This window comes from Solanum verrucosum, unplaced genomic scaffold, assembly GCF_900185275.1.
Source record: "Solanum verrucosum unplaced genomic scaffold, falcon-dt-bn FXZP01000080.1, whole genome shotgun sequence".
NCBI classification, from domain to species: domain Eukaryota; kingdom Viridiplantae; phylum Streptophyta; class Magnoliopsida; order Solanales; family Solanaceae; genus Solanum; species Solanum verrucosum.
Genome location: NW_026020097.1, coordinates 161,532 through 172,648, shown reverse-complemented (window position 1 = coordinate 172,648; position 11,117 = coordinate 161,532). Strand labels below are relative to the sequence as shown.

The window sequence follows — 11,117 nt, the reverse complement described above, 5'->3', positions numbered from 1 at the left end:
TAAAATATTCATGTCTGGGGGTCCAAGTGTTGCCTTCTTAATTTGAAAGCTGTGTTGTTTGAAAGGAGATGAACTGGAAGAAAGTGCAAGTGACTTCTAATGAATGCAGATACTGATGACATGAAACCACAAATCAACATCCCAAAATCAATAGCAAAACAAGAAATGCAAGCCTTCACGCTTCCTAGGCGAATCCAAAACCATCAAATAAAATCTTAACAGTTGGCTAAAATGATTAAGAATGTTTTAGATCTGCATATATGTCAAAGAGTCATGAAAAGGCCTGAACACCACCACTTCACCTACATCTTCAAAATGTTATTCACTTTTTCCAAAAGAGAAAGTTTAACTACATTTATAAAACCTTCTTGTGGTCTTGCCCACCACTCATTAATTTATTGAAGAATTAATGACTTTAATCAGCCAATTTCCCATCTAATCCAGAATGGGCAGCGCAATCTGATGACACTACTTCACTGTTTGAAACTGAAACAGCTGCACTCACTGCTCCTGATGTAGAAGACACATCCCCGCTAGTGCCAAACCTCAATGGTTCTTCAACAGACGTAACTTTTCTATCAACTTCTAAGTTCACATTTTCATGTTTATTATCAGTGCTCTCTTCTGGTTTAGACTCGGTGCTCGGTAAAACCGAAAGGTCACAATTTCTGCTGTCCTCCGCAGCAGCATTCTCTCTTGTTTCTTCTGATACTGAACCTTGTAATTTGGAACCTTGGTGGTCCTGAGCTAATAAATCTGAAGGTGGAGGAAATGCTGAAGCGACTGCTGCTCCAATACCTAATAATTGATCTTGAGGGATAGCCGAAGTGGCTGCTGCTCCAATACCTAATAATTGATCTTGAGGGATAGCAGAAAGGGCTTGTTGAGTCAAAATACCCAGTATTTCATGAAGATTGTGCTGATGACCTTGAGGAGCGACAGAAGTTGATGCACCAGAACTAGGTTGGCATAGTGCCTGAAGTGCTGGGTAAAGAGCCTGCAAAGCAGGGTATAATGCTTGGAGAGCAGCTTGTCCAACCATTGCTTGTTGGCCTTGGAAGTCCTTAACATTTGAAAGGTGTTTCCTTCCTGCCAGATGGCTTTGGAAAACAACTACTGATTCACACTTTACATTACAGAGTTCACATATTAAAGGAACCATTTTTTGGGGCTTAGGAGGCACAGCAGGTTTTCTTGAGCCATTCTGCGTCTTCATCAATTTACCACCTCGCCCACCTCTTAGATTGCGCTTGACTCCACGCCCTTGACCTTGAATATGATCCACAGGATCTGTCTCTTCAACCTTTTGTTTCCCGGTAATACCAACATCTTCCTCTATAACAGCTTGAGGAGGAAGCTTCTCTTGGGGCAGCGGCTGTCTGTCTCCAGTTACAGTTTCAGAAGGCAAATGCCCCAGAGGCAGCTGCCCAGATCCCTCAACTGCAGGCTGGTAAGAAACCCTTGGCTTAACTTCAGAATTTGTTGTCTGGTTACCATGTGCTCCATCCATCTGTTTGTTCAGTTTCTGTCGCTCTTCATAGGCTTTCAGGTTCTTTTTATGTTTCTTTCCATTCTTATGCTGTTCAAGAACTTCAGGTGTGTTGCATTCAATCCTACAGAGTTCGCACCAAGCCATACGAGGTGGACGGACAGGAGCTGAATTACCTGAGGCAGATGATGAAGGTTTAACTTGGGATAGGCCACCTTGGATTTGTGATGCTCCTTGAAAAACTTTTGGTTGGTTCTCAGCATATGTTGGTAATGTGTAGCTAGGTTGTTGTTGCCCACCACCAAGATTGCCATGGGCACCTCCTCTATAGGGCCTGCCACCCCTTTTACCTTTACCTTTATATGGAGATGGTGCGATCTGCAGAATGCAAATATGTTCAAAGATTTGGAATATTCTTTACATCAATGGATCAGCTGGAGAGCTCAATGCTGATACCAAGTTAAAACAGTAATTTATACACCAAAAGAACCAATCTCGTCATCTTAAATAAGTCAACACAACAAAATTAGACAAAAAGCAAATCAGCACACAATTGTATGAGCAGCAGAAGACATGAAGTAACTTAGCGGAGCTGAAGGAATGGTAGAGAAATTGGCAAAACGAACAAACAGAATCAGTATTACAGAAGGCAGGCTCCTCCATGATGTAAAACCAATTAATACAAGTCGAATATTGGAAGAGAAAAGAAGTCTATAATAGTAGCAAGTATAAATTTGTTGGCACCCTAAGACTTGACTGACTGCAGGGACTTTATGTCTAGGTGTTACACACTTGACATAGTAATGGGGATAAGCAAAGAAAGCTCATGCATGCATCTTCTTGTTCCCACCCTCCCCCCAACCCCGCAGAAGGAAAATGAACAAAAGTGAATTACCAATTCAGAGATAATGTTGGATTAACTTGCAGTTAAGGAATTTAATATACCCATAAGTGTTTCTGATCACTAATGAGGAAGTTAACAGGACAAAAAAAGCAGAAAACAGAAAACAGAACCCAAATGCTAGCCACCTCTTTTACAAGATAATTTCACCATGTTAAAGGATGGTGAACGACATTCTCTTTCATTTTGTTGAACTTACCACTGATATATTGTATGTCATCTCTAGCATCAGTTTAAAACATAAGGCTACATCAAGAAGCAACTCTTTATCAGAATAATCCTTCAAATTTCACCCTACAAACAGTCAGCTCTGTGAACAGTATGTGGAAGTACTATATCTAGATTCCATATTGCATTATGATATGAGACCCAAAAGGATAAGTTCTTGAACATATCAAATGACAATCGCTTAAATGCCTAAAAATAGTTATCATACTTGCCCTACCATACTAGTTAACACCTCTGCTAATTCATGTGTAGGCCCTAAAACAAAGCCATGAATCTAAAGTAAATAAAAGTCAACCGATTTTAGCTGCTGAAACTATATTTAACATGGATATCATTCATTCATCTTTTTGTAACACAATGTTCCATCAATGTAAACCAACCCTACTTGTTCCTAAGTCCTAACTTTACTTGTTCCTAACACAATGCTTCATCAATCTAAACCAAGCCTATTTGTTCCTAAATGTAGGTGCATTCGCCACTTGAACAGGTATGACCATCAATTTATCAAAATAAGAAAACATGCTCAGAATATCAAACCTACTGGGAAAATGAAAATGAAAAACATCCATGACCACCAACAACCTTATTCAGGGAAGCTTTCTCAATGTAAAGAAGTTGGGAACCTCCATAAGGACCACTCATGAAGATTAAGCAAATTTAACTTTAGTTCTCACTTACGAATAAAGTTAATACAACTCCATCAGTGTTTTAATTATTGATCAAAAAATGCAATCAACTAAGAAAAGAAAATCAGCCATCTTAATGTTACAGAAAGTGTGAGACTAAATATCTCACTCCAATGACTCATTTGAAGGGGAAACACATGCAAAGAGACAACACAAAGAATGCTAGCAACCCAGCAAAGCAGCAACGCATTGGCGACAAGGCACGTGGAGGCTTATGGCAAGAGCCAACCAAACCAAAAATAAAGCTTATGTTACAGCCCTAAAGGCAGGCATCCGATATAGGAATAAATCTCATCATTAAGTAAATTGAAGGATTCATGAATATGAACAGAAGTACAAGGACGAGTGCCAGGATATGACTCATAAATGTGCAAGTGTAATACATATGACAGTTAGTTACATGTAGATCGTTTCAGTAAAGATTATGTTTGATGGCCAGATAGTGACATCGCTTGGATGTCGACTTGGCACTGACAAGGCGCTGGTTGAAGAGCGGTGTTTCACTGAATGACAATGTAGTGATAACTGAGCAATTCCTGGAGAGTGAATTGCTCACCAGAAACTCACTTGCCAGTGGAAGGCGATGTGGAGCTCAAGCACGCTCTGACTGGAGAGGGTCCTGTCGCTGGATGACGATGTGGCCCTGACTAGGCAGTGACGCATAGTTGGCAGTGAAGTAGCATTAACAAGGCGCTGAGCAGACAAATATGGACTACTGACTTGACAAGTCAACAGAAATAGAGTGCTAATTTGACAAGTTAGAGAACACACTTGACAGGTCAATTGAATGATGAACGGTAAATGTGGCACACACTGCAGAAACAAATGGCCAAAATAATGGCAAAAGGAAACTGGAAAAGGTAATGATGCAAAAATCATCATTGCATAGTAGAATAATGACTCTAGAACAGTCACCAGAAGAGACAAGACTAATAAAATTATGTAAGAAGGAAATTCATTTGCAATGTGGGCAACCTTAAGGTAGAAGCTACTTAAAATTTCCCAAGATCGCAGAAACTCTAATACCATATTGAATTGTGTCGGACGTCTCTTTTAAAGGCTTGAGTTGTGAAGGAACACAGTCATTTACTTAATTATGTCTCTAACACGTCCTTTACATTTGGGTAAGTTTGTTTCATGGGCAAAGCACGGGAATTTTTTTACGAAGAATCTGACCAAATACTTTTGCTTTCTCTAATACCATGAAAATAAGAGAAGAGAAAAGAGATCGTACAGAATTGACTAGAGCAATATACAAGAGTATCCTCATGTAGATGTTTAGACCACTAGAAGTGAGGAGTTTAGACTACATGAAAAGACAATTTTAGATTACATGAAACAGGAAAAGTAGTTATAAAATGGGAAAATACCAAAATACCAAGATTCCTAAGTATGGCACAACCTTTAAGAGTTTAGTATATTACGAACCTTTATATACTCTACCATTAATTTTCCTTAATTTTTAATAGGTATGAATACCATACTGAGCTCTTAAAGTTTTTTATTTTTTTGGATAGAAATAAGGTATTGCATTAAAAGGGAGAAAGCACTAAGCCAGTGCAACAAAACATAGTTACAAGTTGTGCAATTCTCCAATCTAATCTAACAAGATATCTAAATACTGTACAACAACTAGTTTGCACCAAAAGCACAGCAACAAAATAGCTCTAAACTTGAGGTTAAGAATATTTCTCGGTTTTCTTTGAAATATTCTGTTGTTACTTTCTATCCCGGCAAGTCAACCAAATTGTCTGGGGCTATGTTGCTCGAACTCATCCAAAATGTCAAAGGGTGCGTGTGGAATTCTCCAAAAGTAGTGTTTTGGAGAATCCAACACGGGTGAGACATCAAAAGTGAAGAGTGTGGGCAACTTAGGTCTGGGGTAGTGAACCGAACTTTTAGGGACTTTTTGTGTAGTCAACTCCGTTCAACATGTAAGAAGCTGATCTCTTTTAAGTTCTAATAGGTATTATACAGTATCAACACTAAACACGGTGTCAGGTCAATACTGGAAAGTGGGAGGAAGTGAATATTCAGTCTAATATAAAATATAGATAATGGCAAAAGGAAAAGAGTTACTTTTACCAGCAAAAATGCCCTCAATCCTCTAAAATAATCAGTCTTGTGTAGACTAACATTAAGGCAAAAATATTACAGTATCAAATATGTTCACAATTTTAAAAAACTATTTCAAGTAAATCCTAGAATCCGGAAGATATTAACCAGGTCTATCTCAAACATGAAGAACAGATTATTTAACCATTTAAAGTGGTGGACCAAAGAAAAACATGCTTATTTTTGACTTCATCAAAAAAAAAAACATGCTTATTTTTGAAAGATTTTGAATACCAATGTTGATCATGTAATGAAAAATATATGGAGGCCATATATTACAAATTTCCTAGGAACAGAAAGAGAAAAGTGTTAATAAATTGAAAAGCCGTCAAATGCATATTCTTATGTTAAATAACATACAGGTAACTGTTTCTATTTTTGATAGGCAAAACAATGACACCAACAACTACGCCTCTTTCTAGACAAGTTGTGGTCAACTATATGAATCCTCACCAAAAATGTTGCTCCATTTAACCTCATCACGCCATATTAAACAAAATAAAATGATAATAAAAAAGAAAGCATATACATCTCTTGTAGGATTAACACTTCTAGAAAGTATATGACCGAAAGTAAACGTACTTCAACCCAACTAAAAGTACTTTTTTATGTGATTTAAGTCTAACTCGACCCTTTTAAAAACTTCATTTACCATGATTTCACACCACGTTCTGGAGGTCGACATAGGACATGATCAAACCATCTCAAGTGACCTTCTCTTATTTTACCTTTAATGTGTGATACTTGCACCTTTTGCCGAATGTCAACATTTAAAAAAAAATAAAAATTGAAATTGGTAAGGTTATGTTGTTTAATCTTGTCTAATCTTGTGTGTGACCACACATCCATCTTAGCATCTACATCTTTGTGACACATCTTGTGGATGTATTGAACTTAAGCAGCCCAACATTCACTCTCATATATAATTGATGTATCTTATAAGCGTTCTACAAAACCTACCTTTCACTTTAGGACCACTTGAAAGAAAATTTTGAGTAGCCTTTCAATCAATTTAGGAAGAAAAAAATAATCAATCAAAACGAGATGGTCAAATTTGACTGGTCGAAAACTATTATACTGGAGAGAGTTGCAGCCTATTAACTGCTAAATAGATGAAAACAGGTTAGGGCATGTTTGGATGGGCTTATAGGCTAGCTTATGGCTTATAAGCATGAGTCATAAGTTAGGAATTCTATATTATGGCTTTTGGCTTATTTTTGTTATTTTGGCTTAAAAGCACCTAAAATAGCCCAATCCAAGCAGGCTCTAAATCATTTAGGAAATGCTGCATCAACTTTTCAATAACATAGATACTGTAAGCATACATTAGTGTTTTTTTTTTTTTTTAAACTGGTAACTTTGTATATATATGTTGGAATCTGAATCTTACAAGAGGTAAGCATACATTAGTTTGATAAACAATTTTTTTGAACTGGTAGGTAAGGAGTTCATTAAAATAAACAGCCAAACAGTAAGGTGATGTTTGTCAATTACAGTTTGATCTCCTATACAAAAATAAAAAAAAGAAGGAACCCCGTCACTGCAAAACTCTATTAGGTATGGGTAAAATTTACTTATGGTTGAAAGTTTTAAGAACCAGGGGCTAACCAATGGAAATCTCCTCCTACTCTTTCAGAAGTGATCTAACTTGTGATACAAATCACACAGCAATACATGAAGCACCCACCAGAATGGTGAGTTGGGGAGGAGGAAATGCCAAAGGAATAAAGAAAAGAGAAAAAGAGTGTACTTCTCTCGACTTAGAGAGATCTTGTACCATATCAAACACCAGTAAAATCTTCAGGGAATCCCAACTCTTGTGACTAAGCATTTCTGCAAAGGAGAAAAGCAACTTTAAGTGGAAAGAGAGTTATCCATGCTAATTGAGCCATGACAACAGGCTGTTTGAGCTTGGTCTGATTGACACTGTAACAATCCACAAGCTGGTATTAGCTCGAGTGCAAACTTGAGCCAATTCCATGATATGTAGTTGAAGCTCAAGCTCACCTTATCAGCTTGCCTAGTGTGACAGGCTGTTTGCTCAGCTAATTATATCTTTTAAAGATTGCTGATCTGGTTTATAGAGTCTTTGAGAGGAAACTGTTGCTTCTCAATCAAGAGACAATCTTACCTGTTTCCTAAACAAAGCTCGTATAAAGCAGGCAAAATACAGTAGAGATCTTGTATAATTAGCTGAGCAAAACAGACACAATAGACTTGCTCACACTCTGCTTCTTCTGGCAGGAAGCTTAGCTTTGTTATCAATTTCAAATGTACCAAGCTCAAGCAGTTTAGTTAAATAATCAGTGTGTTTTAATTTTGTTAACATATAGCTAGTGCTATGAAGGTCTAAGTAAACTGCAGGCAAAAATGCTCAAAGAATCATAGTTATAGCTTATGTTAGATGCCTATGTTTTACAAAAAAAGTAATAACATAACGAACTTCACAAGGATACAGAGAAAAATACACATATAGAATTATGTCCTTCAGTTTCTTGTCCTTTTGAAATTCTTTCAACAAGTAAAATACTCTGGTCTTAAACATGTCAACATGTCATGTAGAATGTTGGAATTCAAGAGTTACTAAATAGAGAAAGTGACATTCTATTTTAAAGAGATAAATTGAAACAGATGGAGTACCTAACTAGCAGTATGATATGACCCCCCTAATCTGCACCATGAAGACTTGGAACCAAAAATATTCCCTTGAGATACAAACAATGTAGCTTTTTGAAACGTGAATTCATGCTCTCAAAATGATAATACATACAATTAACCAATGCTCTTTGCATAAACAAAACAAAAGGAACAACTTTTCCAGTTAACAGCCTTTTATCATAGGCTGGCCTAAGTCATTGTTTTTTATCTAAAAGTATCAAATGTCCATTAATTGGTATCATTTGATTCTTGTAAATGAAGTTTATAAAATGCCTGATCTTTAAGTACCACTCGACTACCTACAGGCCACATAATCACAATCAAATTTTGTACATATTATCAAGCACAATCTTTGTGCTAACTTTTTTGTTCTTAAAATTGCCTGTTTAACTTCTAAAGAAGAAGAAGAAGAAAGACCTAAAACTACCACACCCAGGCTTCGCACCAAACCATTCAATCATCGCATATGTCATCTATCTATAATGTTATTATTAACAATGATTGATTAGTACATCAATTTAGGACTAGTGCTCCATTAAAAGTTTCAATTTTTTATACTATTTTAAAGGTTATTACAGAAATCCAAACAACAAACGCTTCAATAAACTCAAAAATTCTTAAATCCTCCCAATCAAATATACCCAGATTGCATTCTATGAACATTTACACTACCAGAGCTCAAAGATCAAAAAAAAAAGCAAATTAATTTCATACCGCAGGTGTGTGGGAGACATTGGGCATTGTCACAGTAGCAACCTCTCCATAGTTAATTCCTTGTTGTTGTTGAGGATAATACGAATACTGGGGTTGCTGCTGTGTAGCATAAGGATCCGAAGACGGTGGAATCGGAACCCCAGGTGGGTGAATTGAAGTGGATTCAGGCTGGTATTGCTGTTGTTGATAGGCATTTGAATAATAGTCTTGAGGATAGTAGTATTGTTGATTGTATTGATATGCATAGTAAGCTTGTGTTGATTGATCATAGGGTTGTATTTGAGAAGGGTCCGCCGGCTGTTGTTGCTGGTAGTGAGATTGATCATATGATTGGATTTGAGAAGGGTCAGTCGATTGTTGTGGGTATTGAGCATACATTTGAGAAGGATCAGCGGCCCCCTGTTGTTGCTGCTGGTACTGACCGGAAAAATCCATGGATTTCTTCCTTCAATTTACGTTACACTTCTTCATTGTACATTATATATAGGGTTTTCAGTCAATTGGGATTTGGGGATGTCGTTTCTTCTCTCTTTTGGGCATTTATTTTTATTTTTTATGAAAGAAAAAAAAAAAAGAATTCGCCATTTATCTAATTCAAGAAATATAAAATTTGTGTATAAATCGACATATTATCTTGTAATATAATATTAGGATTTAGGACATGTTTGGTGTGATGGTTAAAGGAACATAATTTTGGGATAAATTTCTAATATCCCTTAATCTCGTCTTTGGCTACTCCCTCATGGTGTGTTTTTTGAGAGTCAATTTATCTATTTTTTAAAACTAAATTAGATTACATTAATTCGATATTTTAAAATAAAAATTTACACAAAAAATATATAGATTGTAATTTTTTTATATCAATATGATTAAAAAAATACATCTTACAATGTTAATTAAAGTTCATATCGATTGACTTTCAAAAAGGAAACTATGACAATTAAAAAACATCTAAGGGAGTACAAAGTTAGATAACTTATTCATGATTAATAATCAGTACTAGTATAAACTATTCCAGCCTCTAAGTGGAATAATAATTTTGAAATAACTCAACTTATTCCGAGATAAAACAGTTAAAATGACAAGAACTCATTCAGAACATTTCTACACGTCACTTTTCACAATTTATACATTTGCAGAAGTTGTAGTGGAATGACAACTTCTCTTAACTACTCTTACTCTTTTTTTTCTCTAATCGAATCAGATCAGCCCATATGAAGCAACCCACCAATCATAATTCAATAGTATATACACATATATATGGCGTGAATCCTTTTTCATGCAAAACTTGTTCTAATCAAATTAAGATTGTTTAAATGAATGATCCAGAATTTCAAGTTTATGAGTGTTCAAGTAGATATCGTTAGGGTTGATTTTGTCAAATTTTATGATAATTTTTACAGATTCATTGACCAAGGTCTTAGCAAGAGAAAGAGTCTAAAACACATTGATAGGGATGAACTAGAAATATTATATATAATTATTTAGATAAATACTATGAGAAGTAGAAATGGAAGGATATAGGCTACGGGGTGGTGGGTGAAGATTAAGCTAACATTTAGCCATAGATTAAGCTCAAATATTTTTGGAAAATAATTTGTTTGGCGAAGTTTCAACATGTGTTTGACCATAATTTTTTAGAAACATATTTCATTTTTTAAAAATAAAAAAGAAAACATGAAATATGATTTATACCCACAAGTTCGACACAATTATCATATTTTATAATGAACTAGATAATACATTATCAAAAAATTATAACACAATATTTCAATAAAATACTAATTATACAATTACCAACTAATACAATTTATAAAAATTAGTTATAAAAATTCATAGACGCAGGAAAATAAATAATAACAATGCTAATAATTTGTTTTTCTTTAGTATAATCTTTTCATATTCTACGAACAATCTGTTTAATAAGAATGTGTTTAATGATGTGTTGGGTACATAGAATTATAGTTGGATTCATAATTGATGGACTTTTTTATATATAGAATATAAAATTTTGGAATAAGTCTTAAATTGGGATTCTTACGTAAATGTACATGCAACAAAAAAAAAATTCAAGAAAATGACCACACGTATACATATATGTGATGTATCAATATGTATGTATAATGTATTGTATAAATAGTGTATAATTACATAAATTTTGTATAACTATGTGTCAGAGATGTATACATCTATATGCATTGTTTATACAATATTTATACATTGTAACCGTTCATCTTCCTCAACGAGTTAATTTTTCTTTCAATTCCGACCAACTCAAATCTCCTCTAAACAATCTCAAATTTTTTATATGAGCCTCTCTTGATAA

At 35.2% G+C, this 11,117-nt stretch overlaps 1 protein-coding gene across 2 annotated transcripts; it reads right to left on the bottom strand.

Annotated features, from left to right (window-relative positions):
- Positions 1–216: 216 nt before the first annotated feature.
- LOC125824812 (uncharacterized) lies at positions 217–9,266 on the bottom strand. Of its 2 annotated transcripts, XM_049504163.1 has the most exons (3): positions 8,792–9,025; positions 7,170–7,252; positions 217–1,867 (listed from the first exon to the last, which is right to left on the bottom strand). In XM_049504163.1, exons 2-3 carry the CDS (start codon positions 7,248–7,250, stop codon positions 416–418), a joined length of 1,533 nt encoding a protein of 510 aa, XP_049360120.1. In that variant the 5' UTR covers positions 7,251–7,252; positions 8,792–9,025; the 3' UTR covers positions 217–415. The 2 variants fall into 2 exon arrangements, with proteins under 2 accessions (XP_049360120.1, XP_049360119.1); XM_049504162.1 differs by lacking the exon at positions 7,170–7,252 and having other exon boundaries at positions 8,792–9,266.
- Positions 9,267–11,117: the final 1,851 nt, after the last annotated feature.